The 19,781-nt window shown below is 39.7% G+C and overlaps 1 protein-coding gene across 1 annotated transcript in view; it reads right to left on the bottom strand.

The window, feature by feature from the left end:
• LOC136884275 (uncharacterized) overlaps positions 1 to 19,781 on the bottom strand; it is a 185,105-nt gene that overhangs the window by 84,946 nt on the left and 80,378 nt on the right. The window contains exon 2 of the mRNA XM_067156344.2: positions 5,839 to 5,925. Coding sequence (XP_067012445.1) covers positions 5,839 to 5,925 — 87 coding nt within the window. The remainder of the gene's footprint in view (positions 1 to 5,838; positions 5,926 to 19,781) is intronic.

Raw genomic sequence — 19,781 nt, 5'->3', positions numbered from 1 at the left:
TGTCCTCTTCAATATTGCTTTAGAAACAGCTTTGCGTACCATCACTGCAAATCGTGAAAGGAACATATATCATAGACTAATTCAAATATTGGCATATGCAGATGATGTGGCCATAATTTCTCGTACAAAGAATGCACTGCTCGAAACCTATGAAGAATTGGAGAGGGGAGCACAGCAAATTGGACTGGTAGTGAATAACAACAAAACTAAGTTCCTAGTGAGTTCCAGATCTAGTCAACCTCCAAATGCACTTACTGATTACTTCATAAAATGAAACAAAAAAGGAAATAAACTCTAGACTGGCTGCAGGAAATCGACGCTATGCTGCCTAATTCCAACATTAAGAAACAAACAAATTTCCAGGAAAGCTAAGTTGATCATTTATAAGACTGTCATTAGACTAGTGGTTACATATGGAGCTGAGACCTGGGTATTAAGTAAAACAGAAGAATATAGGTTAATGACATGGGAAAGAAAGGTATTGAGGAAGATTTTGGGCCCGTTAAAACTGAACTGGGATGGTGTATTAGATCTAATCAGGAGGTTAGGGACCTGTACCAAGAGCAGGATATAGTATCTTTGATGAAGACTGCTAGAGTGCGTTGGCTAGGACATGTCCATCGAATGGAGACTACAAGAGAACCTAAGAAAGTGCTGGAGGGCATCCAGGTGGAAGACGATATAGAGGTAGACCAAGAAAGCGATGGATAGAAGAGGTGGAGGCTGATCTACGTACCATGGGAGTCCGGAGATGGAGGACCAAGGCAATCGACAGAGAGCTTTGGAAGAAGATTGTTGCGGAGGTTCTGCAAAGACCGTAGCGTCAAGGAGTAAGTAACTAAGTATGAGAGAATTCAGCACACTCTGTGAGGATGTGGGCCTTAGTGAAGTCGGCAATAAGAACACACTGGGAGGGCCCTCCCTCTTTAGGAGATAAAGAGTGCCTACACAAAACTGCGGTGAAGGCTGGAAAGAGGACCGCCACACAGCAGTTGTCTTCGTAATTGCTCTCAACTTAATGGGAGTTCAGATAACTAGCCACTCTGATTTCCTGGATGCCAAGATGGTTTGTCGTAGGTGGTAAAAGTACCGCTTCCTTTGCAGCTTCGTCCACAAGTTGATTTCCCACAATCCCAACGTGCCTTGGGAACCACGCGACTGATTCTGGCGCCCACACATCACAACCCGGCTAGTACGTCATGAACCTGCTGTACCAGTAGGTGTTCCCGGAAACAGTTGCCAATAGACTAGAGAGAAATTAACGAGTCGGTACACATGAGAAAGTGGATTTCTTTCATCACCCAGTGCAATCTGCATAGCTTCTACGATGGCAAAAAGCTCTGCAGTATACACGCTACATACACTAGGAAGGATCTTCATGCTGATAGTATTGCAGACGAAAGAGCATCCCACACGCTATTCAGTCTTAGAACCATCTCTGAGGACATGTCGCATGGCCGGATACCATTGAACGAAGTTCTGGATATACCTCCGATAAACACTGGTATCCATGTTCACCTTCGATCCACGGAGTATATGAAGTTGTTTATCTGGTCGTGGAGGAACCGTATTAACAGTCCACTCAAGACAACAGCTGATATCCACATCTAACTGACGACACAAACTTGACCATATTAATAGCTTATAGTGGTCCTTATTGACTACTTACAGCGACAATCTCACTACTCCGAAAAAACAGGATAATATGATCCGCCCTGAACTGTTTAATGCATATTATTCGTACATGTTTCTTCAGTGAAAAAGTATTTACCAAAATCACGATGACAGTGACAGGTTCTTAATCTCTGCTCTATGATTCATTTCATTATTTTGTGTCCATGAGACAGAAGAGTGATGCCCAGTAATTGATCGGTTTCAGTCTGTTTCCTTTCTTAAAGGAACTATGAGTCCTTTAGTCCAGTCTTCGGGTAGTTTTGCTTCTTCCCAAATGGTGTTTAGGACTCTTAAAGAACCACCGCAATTCTTGTACTCCAGCAGCCTTGACCTTATCTATGCCTGTTGCCTTGGCTTTACTCATTTTCCACTTCTATCCATATTATAGCGGCCTCTTCATTTTGATTATTTTCTTTTACCATGATCACCTGTTGTTGATATTTATATTTTCACCATTATTTAATGTTTCAAAGTACTGTCCCATCTCATCTCTTATTTCGTCATTCCAAGTGATGTTTTCATCTTCTTTCTCCAGGACATTTATTCCTCCATAGTTATTTTTCTTATCTTCTCACCAGTTCCTTGTTCTTCTTCAAAATCTATAAACTAATTTCTTCTAGTTTTTGTGGTGAATTCAGTCCAGGTTTTCTCTTTCTTTCCACTTGAAGCTTCAGGTCTCTGTACAGCTGACTGAGTTCTTCTAACAGCCCTTCATTCGTCTTGAAACCTTTCTAACAATCTCTTAGTTGCCTCATTTAATTTCTCTCCTTTATTGCTGTTTGGACAGTCTCATTTCTCTCTTTCTCTGCAACTTGTTTTCCCGACAATATTGACTGCAGTGTCCGCCAGGGTTTTCTTGAATCCCACTTCACATTTGGGCAGCTGGTCTCTAATTTTCATCTGATATTAGACCTCTTTTCTAGTTTTAACTTTTATCTTGGTATTAATTCTTTTACCACGATGTCCTAAGGTGGCTACCTAGACTTTCTCCTGGCAGCACTTTTACATCTCTAATAAATGTTCCAGCCTCTTTGTGTTCAACAGATTTCTGCTCTCCATTTTAGCTGTACCTTGTGATCTTACGGCTCAGCTGCTTTTTGAACCTGGCGTTCTTGATTACTAGGTTGTTTCATATGCAGAAGTCGTGGTTCCTATTTCCATATCCATGAGCACTGATCGCTGCCTCATACCCTGTCCTTACAGTTCCCACCTGAGCATTGACGTCTTGTTCGACGTGATACTCTAATTCTTGAAGAAAGTCATCTTTCTCGTCTTGACTATACCCAGTCTGTGGTGCATAAACCTGAACAGTAGCCAGGGTGTTTTTGTTGATTTTTTCATGTAGCTTCAAAATTTGTTCATAAAAATATTAAATATCAGCCATGGCATCGATGTTCTGCTGATTATGAAAGCCATGCCGTTCCGTAGGAGAGCCAACCAGTCAATATTATATCAGCTAAATGTCAAAATATGACAGAAACTTTCCAGAAACTGACAGAAGAGATGAAAGTGAAGGCTCAACGGTAGTGTATGGGGACATAGGTGTCTATGTTACCATTGTATAGACAGTTTATCAATAATGAAAGGGAGCTGTGAAATGGTCAGATGAGAAATGGCTATATGAGGGTTTTCTTGGCTAAACCGTCAACCACCGAGCGAGTTGCCAATGCGGTTAGGAGCGTGCAACTGTGAGCTTGAATTCGGGAGATTGTGGGTTCGAGACCCCTTGTCAGCAATCCTGAAAATGATTTTCCACTGTTTCCCATTTTCACACCATACAAATGCTGAGACTGTACCTTAATAAAGGCCATGGGCGCTTCCTTCCAACTCCTACCCCTTACCTATCCCATCGTCGCCATAAGACCTATCTGTAAAAGTAAAAGATAACTCTTATCAATATTTTGAGATTAATCTAGAAATTCTCATAAAATTAAATTATTATTTATTTACCTCGGTGGTCTTATTGATATTACCCCTTACAGCAGGTCTGGAAAGTGCTCTGGTCACTCTCCTGCTTGCATGCCAGACCGAACAATGGCAGCACAATCACCTTGTGAGCCTGCCTGTTTTCGAAGAAGTTTTGAAGACTTCGAAGGACTCACGACTGATATCAGTTCATTTATCACACCTTTCTCATGTTTAGTGTTCACCATTACATCCAGCTTTAGCTGACTGGTTTGTAGTGCAGCATCTGGTTCAAGCCCGTATTTCTGCAATCCTGGAAGTTATTTCAATGTTCGGTTCTGTCTATGTGTTTGAGTACTTTGTCTTTTATCACAAACTGAGCTAGTTGGTGTGCATTTGAGTCACATAGCTGTAAACTTTCATTCAGGAGATGTTGGGTTCAACATCATCATCTTCGTTTTGTGTCCCGTTACGGTCTTTCATTGTCACGCCACCTCTTCACTGGACGTCCTATACATTTTTACCCTGGTTTAATATCAGAGAATCTCTTCTGGCAATCTTCTAGGTTCCATCATTTGCATATGACGTTTCCAGTTTTTCTGAGGATGGTTTTCTATGGTTGCTCATTTTCACACCAGCCTGTATCTCAATTAAGGTCATGGCTGCAATCCTCCCCATTTTAGCCCTTTCCCATCCTTGTGTTGGTGAAAACTTACCATGTGCTGGTGAGACATTCAGTCAATAGCAAATTTTAAAATAACCATTAAGAAAATGACCAATCTTGACAACGAACCCATGCCACTTTGTCCGACTGACTGAATCGCGAACCCTTGTTCTGAACATAGGACACATAAAACAGTCCAAATGTATATAAACTGACACATGTCCCATCTGTGGTCATAGAGTTCTTTGTTTATGAAAAGAGTGAATACAATACACATAATACTTTTGTTAGGCGATGAGTGTGCAGTTTGCTTCATCAATCAGATTTCACTGTCTGTCTCATGCACCATTGTGGTGGAAGTGGGCACAAGTCTTGGCCACGGCCGCTTTGCATGAATTGCTTAGGAGTTATTGTTCTAGTGAAAGCACAGGAGTGGTTTAAACATTGCATGAGGAGCGAATAGCGAGCTAGAAAGCTTCGGAAAGACACCTCATTGAGGTTCACGACTGGAGAACCCTTCCTGACAACAGGCACATGACTTCAAAGAAACTGCAAATCAATCCCCCAAATCAGTGAAGTCAGATCTCTGCCTCTGGACAATGTGCATGAGAAGACTGCCAATCGGTAAACATGGCAACAGTGGGAAACTCTGTCGTAGTGGTACGAAAGTGCATGAGGAGCGAACTGGTAAACATGGAAACAGTAGGAACTCTGTAATAGTGGTACGAGAGTGCATGAGGAGCTACTGGAGAGACAGTCAACCGGTAAACATGGAAACAGTGGGAAGTCTGTAATAGTGGTACGAGAGTGCATGAGGAGCTACTGGAGAGACAGTCAACCGGTAAACATGACAACAGTTGGGAACTCTGTAGTAGTGGTAGGAGAATACATCATGTGAGGCCTCTCATCATACAGTCATTCGCTGGTTACTCCAGTCAGAAGAAGAAGGAAAAGAGGGGAGCGTTCCAGTAGCTCAAAGAGGAGGACAACTGCCATGGTTATTGTACACCCCTCTTAATTATAATTCAAGAAAAAGGCAAGAGTTCCAACACTTTGAAGAATGAAAATATTGGCAAAAGAGAGAGAAGGGCCACACAAGGAGTGAAAATGATAGATTTGTGGGGGCATCGGGAAGAATGAACTCGCCCCACGCACCCTTGTGCACGATGCAACATTGCATCAGGGTATAGCTTCCTAAACTAGCGTCATTCGGCGGCGTCGAGTGAGCACGAGCATCACGTCTCTTTGTGTCTCGTTGGTGTAATCAATGTAGCCTAGAGCCTATCTCACATGCAAAGGTGTACTAAAACTATGTGGTGTCTGTGTAAATCAACCTGTTATCCATGACGGCTGATTTATTTATGGAAACGATGTGGAGCCGCCTACAACCAAGACTCCATAGATTCCCTAATAGCATGGGGGTTGGAAGAAAATAAGAGTTGACTGAGCGAGGTCAGATTGGAGACTGCCACAAGTAAGTGGAAGCAATGCCAGACTCAGCTAGTCCCTGGGCGCAGCTTTTACAACAGCGGATGCCGAGAATGATCTATACTAAACATTTGCTATGAATATCTTGTAGCACAGGAGAAACCTACCTGTTCGACTTAACACGGTGCGGAGGCAGACCAGAACTTCAGAGAGCTTCCTCAGAGCAGACTCCAGGTCAGTACTGGTGTCATCTCCTGGAACAACACAAGTGACTCATTTACTATGAACAGTGGTTCAGATTCCATATGAAACCAGAGTCCTGTCGCTACAGCTGTATAACTGGGTTACAATTCCCTAAAAACACAAACGGTATTGGGTTCTGAACTACAAATTACTGTATGCAAGCAAATATGTAGCTAAATATGATTGAGAAAAGGTAAAATGACTTCTCTAGTGATACGTAGCAAAGTTGAGAGTATTACTGGGATGAGATTTAATCCACATATCATATAACTGACGGTGTACACACTATCTGTAATCATTGTAAATATTAAGACTTTTAAATGATTTTGATAAATAATCATAGAATCATTTTTGACATTGTAAAAAAACTTTATCTCTGGCACATGTGAAGTCAACAAAACAAGTATCTTATTAAAGTCTTTACGACTTAATTTAAAATTAGCATAACTTTCCACTGCTTTGGAGAACTAATGATCATTAATTACAATATTATTATAAACTATTATATTTTAAGGGATAATCTTATATGTAACATTTAACTCAGAGCCCCGACCTCACTTTAATGGCTGAAGATGCTTGCCATGTCAAGCGAAACATGTCCCATATCAAACGCTATGTAATAATTATATCATAATAATAAGGATTGTACCGTATGGTATTGAACAGGTGGATATTAATAAACTAGTTTACAACTTTTTAATATACTGTACTAAGCTTCAATACGGTCACAATGATGAGATTCGTTACTTGTAATTATCCTTACCAGCCGAACCTTAGTGATTATTGTTTTAAGAGGAAGTACAACAGGGCAATCATCCTCTATTAACACTAATGGTGGTGGTGATTATTGTTATAAGAGGAAGTACAACAGGACAATCATCCTCTATTAACACTAATGGTGGAGATGATTATTGTTATAAGAGGAAGTACAACTGGACAACCATCCTCTATTAACACTAATGGTGGTGATGATTATTGTTTTAAGAGCAATGTAACTGGGCAACCTTCCTCTATTAACACTAAGTGTGTGGTGATACCGGTAACTGTTTTAAGAGGAAGTGAGTGGTGGTGATTATTGTTATAAGAGGAAGTACAACAGGGCAATCATCCTCTATTAACACTAAAGGTGGTGGTGATTATTGTTTTAAGAGCAATGAAACTGGGCAAACACTAATGGTCATCATGATAAGTTTAAAGAGGAAATACAACTGGGTAATAATCAGTAGCGTATCCTAACCTTGATAATGATCTTTATGTAAGCTGCTGTATGTTGCACCAACACCGATAGGTCTTATGGCGACGATGGAGTAGCAAAGGCCTAGGAGTTGGAAGGAAACAGCCATGGCCTTAATTAAGGTACAGCCCCAGCATTTTCCTGGTGTGCAAATGGGAAACCACGGAAAACCATCTTCAGGGCTGCTGGCAGTGGGGTTCGAACCCACTATCTCACATATGTAAGCTCACAGCAGCACAGCCCTAACCGCACGCCAACTCGTCCGGTCCTTCATAATGAGGTGTGCGGCTAGTGTAGGGTTGTGCGATCGAGCTCGTCTTCTACAAGTTATTAAATGTGTTTCAAAATGATACGCTTACTATTGTGTTGACATGCCTTCACATTTATACACAGACGGAAACTTACAGTACGGAGCAAACTGGCCACGCGGTTTTGAGTCATGCAGCTATGAGCTTGTATTCGGGAGCTGATGGGTTCGAACCCCACTCTCGGTAGTACCTAAGACCTGCCTCTGTCAGTACGACGTAAAACAAATAGGAACAAAACTTTCAATTTCAATTTATTTTCATTTCTCTGAAGTCCTGTCAACAGTTGTTTTGTTATTATTAGCAATTTCATAAAAAATCTCTGCGTGACAGTGAAGAAAAATTTACAGAAATGAACAGCTCAGACCTAATCAAGTCAACAGAACAGAATATTTCTCACAGCTGACAATTTCCTATGAATATATGGTGGACTCGGACTACCTCAGGTAGCTGTCTGCTATTACGCGTCTCATCCGCCATGATAGACAACCCGAAAAATGAAAAAATCTACGAACTCACACAAGATTAAGAAACCAAGGAGTGAAGAAATCTTTCCTCTTTGAAATAAAGATGAAAAGCTCTTGGTACTTATCAAAGGTGAGAACACTGGCGTATTTTCCTCACGGTTCAAAATCGGGACAGTTGCCGTCCCGGATAGGAAGTGTCCGGGACGCGGGACATTTAACACGAATACGGCACCGTACTGTCCTGTAAAAACCAGGACATCCGGCAACCCTGTGCTACTGGCCTCTAGAAAATTTGGGCTCTCTGTAATTTTACTACAATTTTATTTTTAATTAATTCACGCTACTTCACACAGTGTATACAGATACGTTTCTTATAGGAGTACCGGTTATTTAGATTTACATATTACATTCATGGGAACTGAAATATAAATTCTTTTTATTCTTTATTCTTTATTATTATTTTTCTCTAGATCACAGTAAACAAATACCCAATCGATCCGTTGAATGAGAAAAATAACAGCGTTCATCTTAAGCCACACACACAAACTACTACTAACTTTAAAACAAACAGACATAGTTAATATACTGTGCCGTTTCACAATTCTTTATAAGAGCTAGAGCAACAAAGATGGAGTCTCTGCGGTCAAAATCTCAGATAAAATACATTTAACGTCAGTACGGGCCAGATTATAAGTCTTTTCGTCAGTCGGTTACAGTAATAGCCGCGTTTAGAAGGCGCAGAAAAAAATGACAGATGGACATTATTTGAAACCATTATTCAAGAAAAAAGATGCTCATCTTTTACTATCTAATCTGACTTCGGTGTATTAACAGGACGAAAAACTCATTTTAAAGGAATTATTCAGCGGAGCGATATATTGGAGATTTGGAAACGAAGATTAGTTCCCGACTACACTCTATTTGGCAGAGATCAAGATTTAAACGCCGCGCGAGAGATTTAATACGAGAAACAATAAGAGATAAGATATACTACTGTGGAACTACGTCACGCAGTGACGCAAGCCCTTGATGAAATTTGCCCGACACCGGTTAACATTGAAAGACACTTACGGACCAGTAAATTAAATGCATTTAGGCTGATAAAAGACGGCGGAAAGAAATTTATTTTCGAATCAGAATATACTGAATATAAGTCTTAGACAATTCTGGACTATTTAGTGATCTAACTGTTTTCCAGTAAAAACCTGTACAATCTGAGCAACGCAAGAGCTATAGTACTTGAAAAATGTCAGCAATGAGTCAAACATTCTATCATTGTTCTGTTCCATACGCACGAGTCTTCATCATGGGTCTGTAAGGAAGCAAGGCGATGCTGCTTGGATCCTGACGAGGCGAGACGATGTTGGCTATCCCGGATGACCAGTGAGCGATGATGAGGAGCCACGATGTACCCAACCACTTGTGGAGGAACCAGATGACCAGTTCATAGTCTCAGATGACCGGAGAGGAGGAAACGCCGAGACCATCTTGAGCAAAGTTAAGTCCAATATCCAAGTCGTTTTCGTAAGTAAGAAGATATTGTTTTCTTTATTTTGCTTAGTAATATTTATTGGTGCGAACACAGTACGTAAACAAACATCTAGCTAAATTGATTGGAAGTAGGTACTCATCCGTACGAAACGTCAATTCCATTTGTAGGCGTGGTCACCAAGTGATGTTCGTTCGTAATGTTTTCCAGAGATATGCGTGAAGAGATCGCTAAGATTATTATTATTATTATTATCAGTGATGTGTAAAGAATGAAGTAGGCACTTATATCTGCGTGTCATAAACTTAAGCAACGTCGATTTGTTTCGAGATCAGGTATAGGATTTGTGTTATGAAGGAATGGCAGTAGACTATTCCAAGTTACGTTAAATTTGGCACTATGACTGTAGCAAATAAAGTAGGCATTTTTGTAATGTCGCGGCACGTTCATGTGCAAGCCAAGGTAATGAGTTACGTGATGAAGTGATAGTGTGGTCATATGAAATAAGAGTAATAATTATCGCATCATGGATATGATATAGAGTCGTTGATGATGTATAATGGTACTAGTTATTGTTTCTTCGAGAGAGAGTCATAGTTGCATGAAATAAGGTCTCGTGACTTCAAATGTTATAATGGAGAAGATCACTGATTTCTCGCCAATTCCACGCAATGATTTTAAGCCTACGCATTTTATCTAGCTCAGGACATGATCTCAGGACGTCGAGTGCAATGTTTCTTTATCCATATTAAGTTACTTGGAGAAGCAAATGTTTACTCTGGATAGTTTGGAGCCTTCACTGATTCGCTTAGGAAGATCTCGAGAACTCACTGAATAATTACACTTCTGTATGAATTTCAATCTATAGGCCGATCGCTGGTGACCTAGGTTTTCGAAGGAGAATCATTTTCTTTTAGCTGGAGATATTGTCATCCGATTAAGTAGATTTTCCGTTGGGAGCATGTGTTATTATAACCTTGTAGAACCAGAGTGAGGACGTTTCTTGCCATTTCGTACGCACGTAGTCTATGTCAATAAGATAAGGTCATATTACCTTACATTCATGAATTAAATCTTGCGAAGATGTTACTTATTGGATGATTACGACTTACAATGGACGTAGCTTAGCTCATGATGTGTAACATAAGGAAATATGAGTGTCTAAAAAAGCAACTAAATAGGCAGAGAGCAATATTTAAGACGTAAAACGTATATGTGTGTACTTGTCAGAACAACGCAAGAAGAGTTTAGAATATCTTCATAGATAGTCTTAAAGCTACGGACAGTCAATCAGTCAGTTGAATTTTAAGTACTGTGATAGTTTTTTTTTAGAATAAATATCAAGTGTTAGTTAACATAATCTGATGCGATGTCCAAGGACGGTTGACTTAAACAAATAGAACTCCATTTCTTGACTGAAGAATGACTCAGAAAGTCCACATGTGTTTCTTTATTTCTCAAAATAATACAACTAGAAGGACTATAAATAATAGTTGATAGGAGTTTTCTTTTCTTTTCTGTGGATGCATCCTATATTTTTAATGTAAATAATTTTCATGTTTTATTTTCTTGCCAAGAAGGCACTTGTAAATACTAGTAGCTGTATCCAATTTAATTTATTTAATCATCACCCGACTCGCTAGGTGAATTGAAAGAGAAGGATAGGGCATTCTATTTTTAAGAATCTTCCCACATGTGTCATGTCGTTTACAATATTAATTGATGATTTCGGAGATGAATGAGTACTAAGAAAGGAAGCTATTTAAGCCGAGAAAACATTCAATCACTTAGGGTGAAGTGAAAAGACGTGATTTTTTCCAAAGTTATCGACGGATATGGATTACTAGGTCGACGATGAGTCACTCAATACTAAGGCTACTTCATTAGTAAAATTTTGAACTAATTTCTTGAATATCTGATTTAATATTTAAATAAATTTTGAATGGTGAAACCTAAAAACTCTTTCTCTGTGTTCTTAGCATAGGGTTTAGTTGTAAGATTGTAGTAGTAACGATCGACGACGATTTTCTTAAGAATTAATGAGAATGGTACCTAGCTAAATACGAGTAAGAGACGTCTTTCTGCGTTAGTTAGGGAATACCGTTGTTTGACCTGGTCGTTTTTCCGTTGCGGAACTCACACCCGTAGAACTCAGTCACCCGATTTATTGAAGATAGAGCTAGTCTGGATCTCTTGTGTCCTTGCCTGGACGCAGGAACGGCGCAAGTAGAAAATGTCGCCCATACGTGTGGCAATTCGAGAAAGACACCGTGGTCAAGAACCGTTGGTCGCCATAGAAAATGGCGCCTCAACGTGATGCGAATGGAGGAAAACGCCATGGGAACTGTTGGTTGCAAACCAAACAGAATTTTTTTTTGAGATACTCATGTATGTGGAAATTCAAGAGAAAGTCGTCGTGGGAAGTCAAGAGAAAGAATACGACACAGAACTGTGAAGAGGTCGATTCCCATAGGTAACAATAAGAATGAGGAAAACATCGGGAAACCTAGTAAGAAGATGACAGAGATGATAGTCGAATAACGGGTCTTCGGTGCAATATTAGAGTAAAATGGGAGAATTTACTCAAGAGAAGTGGGTAAGACGAAGGAGATATTTTAGAAACTAATGGATGAGGAATTATTGATGGTAACAGCAGATTGATTGCATGGAAATGAAGATGTTGTACGGTAATTTCTTTACTGGACTGTTAGGCGTTATAATCTTATGGGATCGAAGTGGACACAGCAAGATATTAGACTGTGAGAACAAGTAGATGCCCAGTATAGATAATGGAACAGGAGAAAGAAGAAATGGATGGTTGCTCTGAAGAGGATGACAGAAAATAGTTGGTAGCAGTCAGAACTAGGAAAGAAGGATAAATTACTGCTAATATGTCAATTAGATGTAACTTAGATATAAGAGATAGATTGTAAGAGGTTATTTGAGTTATTTTCAGTTAAGAATTGGAGTCATAAGTACATGAACAAGTACCTCATATTTCCTAGTGTGATTGGGTCAACATCGTGAGCTGAATCGGATCCAAGTAGTGAAGCCTGCATGTGTATTTGCTGAATATATATATTGTTGGTTGGAGTAGTGGGAGAGACATTGTTGGAGAACTTGAGTTGTGGAGAATTTAGGGAAACCATAGAGTTTATTAGGATTTTTAGAATTTAGAATACTAATTGAATATCGATATGACGACGTTAAGCCATTTGAAAGCTCAATTTGAGGAGTATCAAAGGGAACAACGAGAAGAACAAGAACAGTATCGGAAAGACCAAGAAGAGAAACAAGAGAAATATCAAAAAGAGCAGGAAGAGAAAGAAAGAAGACAGAAAGAAGAGCGCCAGGGATTGTTGCAGGCTATAAAGGAAATGATGGAAGAAAACAGAAAGCGTGATGAAGAAGCTAGAAAGCGCGATGAAGAAGCTAAAAAGGAGAGATTAGAAGAGAACAGAAAGCGCGATGAAGACGCTAGAAAGCGCGATGAAGAAGCTAGAAAGGAGAGGTTGGAAGAGAACAGGAAGCGCGATGAAGAAGCTAGAATGCGTGATGAAAAACGGGAGGAAGAAGCTAGAAGACGTGACGAGGAAGCTAAGAAAGAGAGGCAGGAAGAGATGAGAAAGCAGGAAGAAACGTTGAAGAAGATGATGGAAGAAATGAATAAGAAGCAGGAAGAAGAGAGGAAGAGAGAGAAGCAAGAACAAGAGGAACGATACCAGAAATTCATGGAAGATTTGGAGAGAAAAATGAGGGAGATACAAGAAGAAAGACATAAGATAATGAAGGAGGAGATGAAAGAAGAGATCAAGAACAATATAGATGAATGGAAAGCTGAAATTAGTGGAAGTATGGAGGAGAAGAACCGAGAGATGCGAGAAGAAATAAACGAAATTAGGAAAGAGATGACAGGGAACAGTAACTATCTCCAATCTTTAAAGGAGAATGTAATAAAGGAACTATCAGATAATATGGAAAGGTTAAGCCTAGGTTCCCAAGAAAAGTGGAGATCATGTGAGGAAAGTATAGGAAACCTAGGTGAGGACGTGCTAACCACGAGTACAAGTCTGGAAAAGAAGTACGACCAGGCTGCAAACCAAATTGGAAGCAGAATAACGGAGATAAGAGAGGAAATAGAACAACATAAGGATGAATTAAACCAAAGAATAACGAAATCTGAAGAAGGGCTTAGACAAATGCAAGCTCAGTTACAAGAAATTCGGGAGGAAGGAACAGGAAAGACTGTTATGATGTCTAGTAGCGAGCGGAACAGAGGAGTTGAGTTTCAAATAAATGAGAGAGAAGCGACACCCATACCAGCCACACGTTCTAACCACAGTATGGGGGAGACAAATGTGGATAACGGAAACAGTGGTTATCCTACGATTATTAATGTCATAAAGACCTTCGATGATAGACCGAAGCACTTTAATAATTCCACCAGTATTTCGCCCAAACGTTTCCTTAGGGAAATGGAGGATTACTTCAAGGAACATGGCATCGCTGAGGAGAAGAAATTGAAAATAGTGGAAAAGCATTTAGATGCTAATCCAAGCTTATGGTTCCAAGCATTTAAATATACTTTCCATGAGTATAGTGACTTTAAAACGGCGTTCTTACAGAAATTTTGGAGTCCGGAGTTGCAGCAGAATTTACGCTTAGAGTTGTACTCTCGCAAGTATGCTACGAACGGTCAAACAGGGTTTAGTGATTATTTCGCTTTCCAGTTTCATCGTTTCCAAGACCTTGATTCGCCACCCAGTGAGCTTGAAGCGATCAAGACGATACAACGACAATTTCCTTCCGATATACAAAGGTTGCTGGCTACTGCTAACCCAACTACAGCAGTACAAATGGAAACGACACTCAGACAGATCGATATGACTACAGCACCACACCCTCAAAGAATGATTAGGAACGCTTACAGTGAAGAAACGGTTAATGTGCTCACACAGGAAAACGTCGATGGAAATACCCCTGAAGAAAGAGTAAAAATGAGCAGGAAGAGACAATGGGGAAACCAGGAGAATGGAAGGAGAGATGAAGAAAGATGCTATTGCAGGAAAGGGTCCTACAACCAAGAAGCATATAGGGAAAATAGAGCATATAGACCCAACATGCGGTACAGGAATCCGTACAGAGAAAACAGAGGAAGAAATAATTTTAGAGGAAGATATGGTTACGGAAGAAGAAATACGAGAGCTGACCAAGGAAGGGAAACTTATAATCGGAGACCTACACGCGATGTAAATGAGGACCGAAATGAAAAGATCAAGTGGGAAAAAGCAATTAGAGAACAGGACGTCAACGCTGATGTAGAGGGAGCGGAGAGTCTGGAGTTGCAAAGGTACAAAAGGAAGAAACAGGAAGAACAGATCCTCGATCCGAACGTGAGAGAATTCGAATGTAGAAGAGAAAGTGAAAAGATAACAAGCAAAAAAAAAAACGCCGATTTTGAATTAGAAGGTGAGGTTGAGAATACAAAGAACGCATTGGATTCCAAAATTTATAGTTATTTCATAACACAGGTGGATTCGTGGGAAATCGATTCGGAAGAACTGATGAAGGATTTGACAGTACATCACATAAAGAGAAAGTATGAATTGCCTATTATCGTGGCAAGAGTTGGAGAGATGAAAGTACGTTGTTTAGTTGATTCTGGGGCTAGCATCAGTGTGCTTTCGAAGGAATTATTCCAAGATATGAGTAGAAGGATGAAATTATTAACCATCCCAGTTTCGAAAATTAAAATAAGAGGGATAATTCCAGATAAAACAGTGGAATGCAATATACAAACATATTTGGAAATAAATATTGGAAACCGGCACTTTGAGCATCCATTCATAGTCATGAACAAGATTAAATATAATATTATACTAGGGATAGACTTCATGACGGTAACTGGAATGACGATCGATATGGAGAAACAAGAAATAAGGTTCCCTATATCTGACGAACACACCAGGGAAAACCAAGAACGGATTAAGATCAATGACAACATTAGGATCATAGATAACAAGGAGGTATCGGAAGAAGAGAACGTACCATCCGAAGAGCATCCGAACTTTCACTTAGAGGAAGGAGAGATGTCTCTAGCGGACGAAAACATTGTTGCGAGCATAGAAAGGGTAATGGCTATGGAGGAGGAAGAAGACATGCCGAACATAGCGGAAGCAGTGGCGAATGCTAAAATTTCCACAGTCGAAAAATCAAAACTTCATGGAATCTTACAGGAATACTCGGATTTATTTAAGAATAAACCAGGACAGATTCCAAATTTTAAATATAAATTAATAGTGAACGATTGGACGCCCTATAAAGGCAAACTCTATGGAATTCCGGAGAAACACTTCCCAGAAGTGAAGAAGATCATAAAGGAAATGGAAGACGATGGCATTATAATGAAGACATCAAGTCCGTATTTGAATCCCTTGGTAATTGTCGTAAAAAGCAACGGGAAACTCCGTTTGTGCCTTGACGCTCGTTTTTTGAACGGTCGATTGATTCCAGAGTATAATCAAACTCCAAAAATAAAGGATATTATTCAGAAATTCCGTGACATGAGGTATTTTTCAACCATGGATTTTACATCTTCATATCATCACATCGTTCTGGAGGAAAAATCCCGATTGTTAACCGGATTTATGTTTGATAATCAGACATATATCTACTGTCGTCTCCCATTCGGATTAAGAAATAGTTGTGCTGTTTTGGTGAGAGCATTAGACAGAAATTTAACGCCGGAAGTAAAGGAGTTTTTAACTTACTATGTGGACGATCTAATTCTCGCAACTAAAACATTTACGGAGCATTGTGACAAGCTCGAGAAGTTGTTGCGAAACTTAAGAGCCACGGGATTTAAGATCAACCTTTCAAAATCGAAATTCTGTCAAGAAGAGGTCCTATTCGTCGGCCACATGATAGACGGTACAGGAGTACGGCCTAACCCAGTTAAGATCCAAGCCATATGCGATTTTCCCCGACCAAAGCGTATAAAGCACGTCAGACAATTTCTTGGTATGGCGCAGTTTTTCTCGAACCATTGTCAAGGATATACCCAGACCGCCGCGCCTTTACAAGATTTGTTAAAGATCAACAACAGGTGGAAATGGGATGAAAAGGCAGAAAGAGCATTCCAAGAACTAAAGACCTTGTTAACAAAAAACATTAAATTAGGCTATCCTAACTATGAAAAAGAATTTATAATACAGTCAGACGCATCTAATGTTGGCATCGGAGCTTGTTTATACCAAGAAGAAGAAGGAACACCTCCCAAAAGGATATATCTAGCATTCACTAGCCGAAAATTAAGGAGCCACGAGGTTAACTATACTACGACAGAACAGGAGCTATTAGCAATCATTTATGCCTTACAGCAATGGAGAAAAACTATTTATGGATACCCAATAACGGTCAGATCAGACCATAAGGCATTAACATTTGGACTGAAAGCTGCAATGACTAATGAGCGGATAACAAGGTGGATGTTGTTCACGCAGCAGTTCCAGATAAAAATAGAGTATTGTAAGGGAAAAGAAAACATCCTTGCTGACGCCCTAAGTCGTAACCCTGTGGAGAAAGAGGAAGTAATTCATAGAATTGAATTGGTCCCGGACGATGAAGAAACATTAGAGAAACTACAGAACCTAGTACACTTGCAGCGTCAAGACGAAAGGTTGAAACAAATCATAGATAAATTGGAAGATAGAAATTGTGAAAGTGAAACAAAATTGAGAATTACGAAAATCTACAGCTTAGAGCAAGGCATACTAATGGCTAGATCAGGTAAAGGTCATAAGAGGATACGTATAGTACTACCTTCGATGTTATACAAGGAAGTAATCTGGCACATACACAGAATTACAGGTCACGGTGGCGTGGAAAAGGTAACACAAGTAATACTCGAAAAATTTACTTGGAAAGGTATTCGAAGAACGGTGAGGAATACCGTGAGAACATGCGACATATGCCAAAAGGTTAAACATGGCAGTGGTACAGTAAGACACGAACCCAGAGCTATATTGCCTCATAAAGCTCGAGAACTTTATGCTATAGATATCTTTGGTAGACTCCCAACTGCCAGAAGGGGACATAAGTACATAGTTGTAGTGATGGATGTGTTCTCTAAATATGTGTCGTTGCAACCAATTCAACGCGCCAACACAAAGCAGGTATTACAACGTCTAATCAAAAACACCTTACCTAACATGGGAAAGCCTGAGAAATTACTGTCAGACAGAGGGACACAATTTACGTCGCTTCAATTCAGAGAAACCATGGAAGAGTTAGGAATTAAACACATTCTTTGCTCGGTGAGACATCCAGCGTCCAATCCTGTTGAAAGATGCATGAAAGAAATAGCGAAATTCTGTCGAATCTATTGTCCAAACCAACACTGGAAGTGGTTAGAGGTAATAGGAATAATAGAAGACAGCATGAATAACACAATACATGAGTCCAGCGGACAGATACCTAAAATCATTCATCATAGTATTAAACCTGAAAGACCTTGGGACGCAATTGTTCACCTACCTGCTGAACCTGACTTAGATATCGACGAAATTAACAAACTGGTTCGCGAGAGGCTGTACAGACAAGCACAGAGAAGGTTAAGGAGGGTACAGCATAAGAAATTCAAACCTGAGTTGAAGAAAGGCGACCTGGTATTAATAAAGAAACCCGCAATTTCCAGTGTAACGAACAAAGTCTTTGCGAAATTCCTACATTTATTTGAAGGACCATTTAGGATTAACCGTTCATTCAGAAATAATGCATACGAAATTCACGACTTAAATGGAAACAGTAAAGGAGTACATAACAGTGCAAACATCAAGTTATATTTCAAAGAATAGGAAAGGGGCAAACCATCTCAAGTGATGACGAGTCAAAGAAGTACAGATTGAAGCCACTTACAGCATGAATAAACAAATTGTTCCAAAGAAAGGAGTAATAATGCAAGAAGAGAACTCATAAAGAATAGTGAAAAGTCCCATTATAAAAAGGAAGACGAATATAATAAATATATAGCAAGCCATATATTTCTTTCAACGTAGGGGAAGTTAATGTGCCGTTTCACAATTCTTTATAAGAGCTAGAGCAACAAAGATGGAGTCTCTGCGGTCAAAATCTCAGATAAAATACATTTAACGTCAGTACGGGCCAGATTATAAGTCTTTTCGTCAGTCGGTTACAGTAATAGCCGCGTTTAGAAGGCGCAGAAAAAAATGACAGATGGACATTATTTGAAACCATTATTCAAGAAAAAAGATGCTCATCTTTTACTATCTAATCTGACTTCGGTGTATTAACAGGACGAAAAACTCATTTTAAAGGAATTATTCAGCGGAGCGATATATTGGAGATTTGGAAACGAAGATTAGTTCCCGACTACACTCTATTTGGCAGAGATCAAGATTTAAACGCCGCGCGAGAGATTTAATACGAGAAACAATAAGAGATAAGATATACTACTGTGGAACTACGTCACGCAGTGACGCAAACCCTTGATGAAATTTGCCCGACACCGGTTAACATTGAAAGACACTTACGGACCAGTAAATTAAATGCATTTAGGCTGATAAAAGACGGCGGAAAGAAATTTATTTTCGAATCAGAATATACTGAATATAAGTCTTAGACAATTCTGGACTATTTAGTGATCTAACTGTTTTCCAGTAAAAACCTGTACAATCTGAGCAACGCAAGAGCTATAGTACTTGAAAAATGTCAGCAATGAGTCAAACATTCTATCATTGTTCTGTTCCATACGCACGAGTCTTCATCATGGGTCTGTAAGGAAGCAAGGCGATGCTGCTTGGATCCTGACGAGGCGAGACGATGTTGGCTATCCCGGATGACCAGTGAGCGATGATGAGGAGCCACGATGTACCCAACCACTTGTGGAGGAACCAGATGACCAGTTCATAGTCTCAGATGACCGGAGAGGAGGAAACGCCGAGACCATCTTGAGCAAAGTTAAGTCCAATATCCAAGTCGTTTTCGTAAGTAAGAAGATATTGTTTTCTTTATTTTGCTTAGTAATATTTATTGGTGCGAACACAGTACGTAAACAAACATCTAGCTAAATTGATTGGAAGTAGGTACTCATCCGTACGAAACGTCAATTCCATTTGTAGGCGTGGTCACCAAGTGATGTTCGTTCGTAATGTTTTCCAGAGATATGCGTGAAGAGATCGCTAAGATTATTATTATTATTATTATCAGTGATGTGTAAAGAATGAAGTAGGCACTTATATCTGCGTGTCATAAACTTAAGCAACGTCGATTTGTTTCGAGATCAGGTATAGGATTTGTGTTATGAAGGAATGGCAGTAGACTATTCCAAGTTACGTTAAATTTGGCACTATGA

Source organism: Anabrus simplex, chromosome 12 (genome assembly GCF_040414725.1).
Source record: "Anabrus simplex isolate iqAnaSimp1 chromosome 12, ASM4041472v1, whole genome shotgun sequence".
Classification (NCBI taxonomy): domain Eukaryota; kingdom Metazoa; phylum Arthropoda; class Insecta; order Orthoptera; family Tettigoniidae; genus Anabrus; species Anabrus simplex.
Note: the sequence above shows the minus strand (reverse complement) of the source record. Positions and strands in the feature narration are given on the sequence as shown.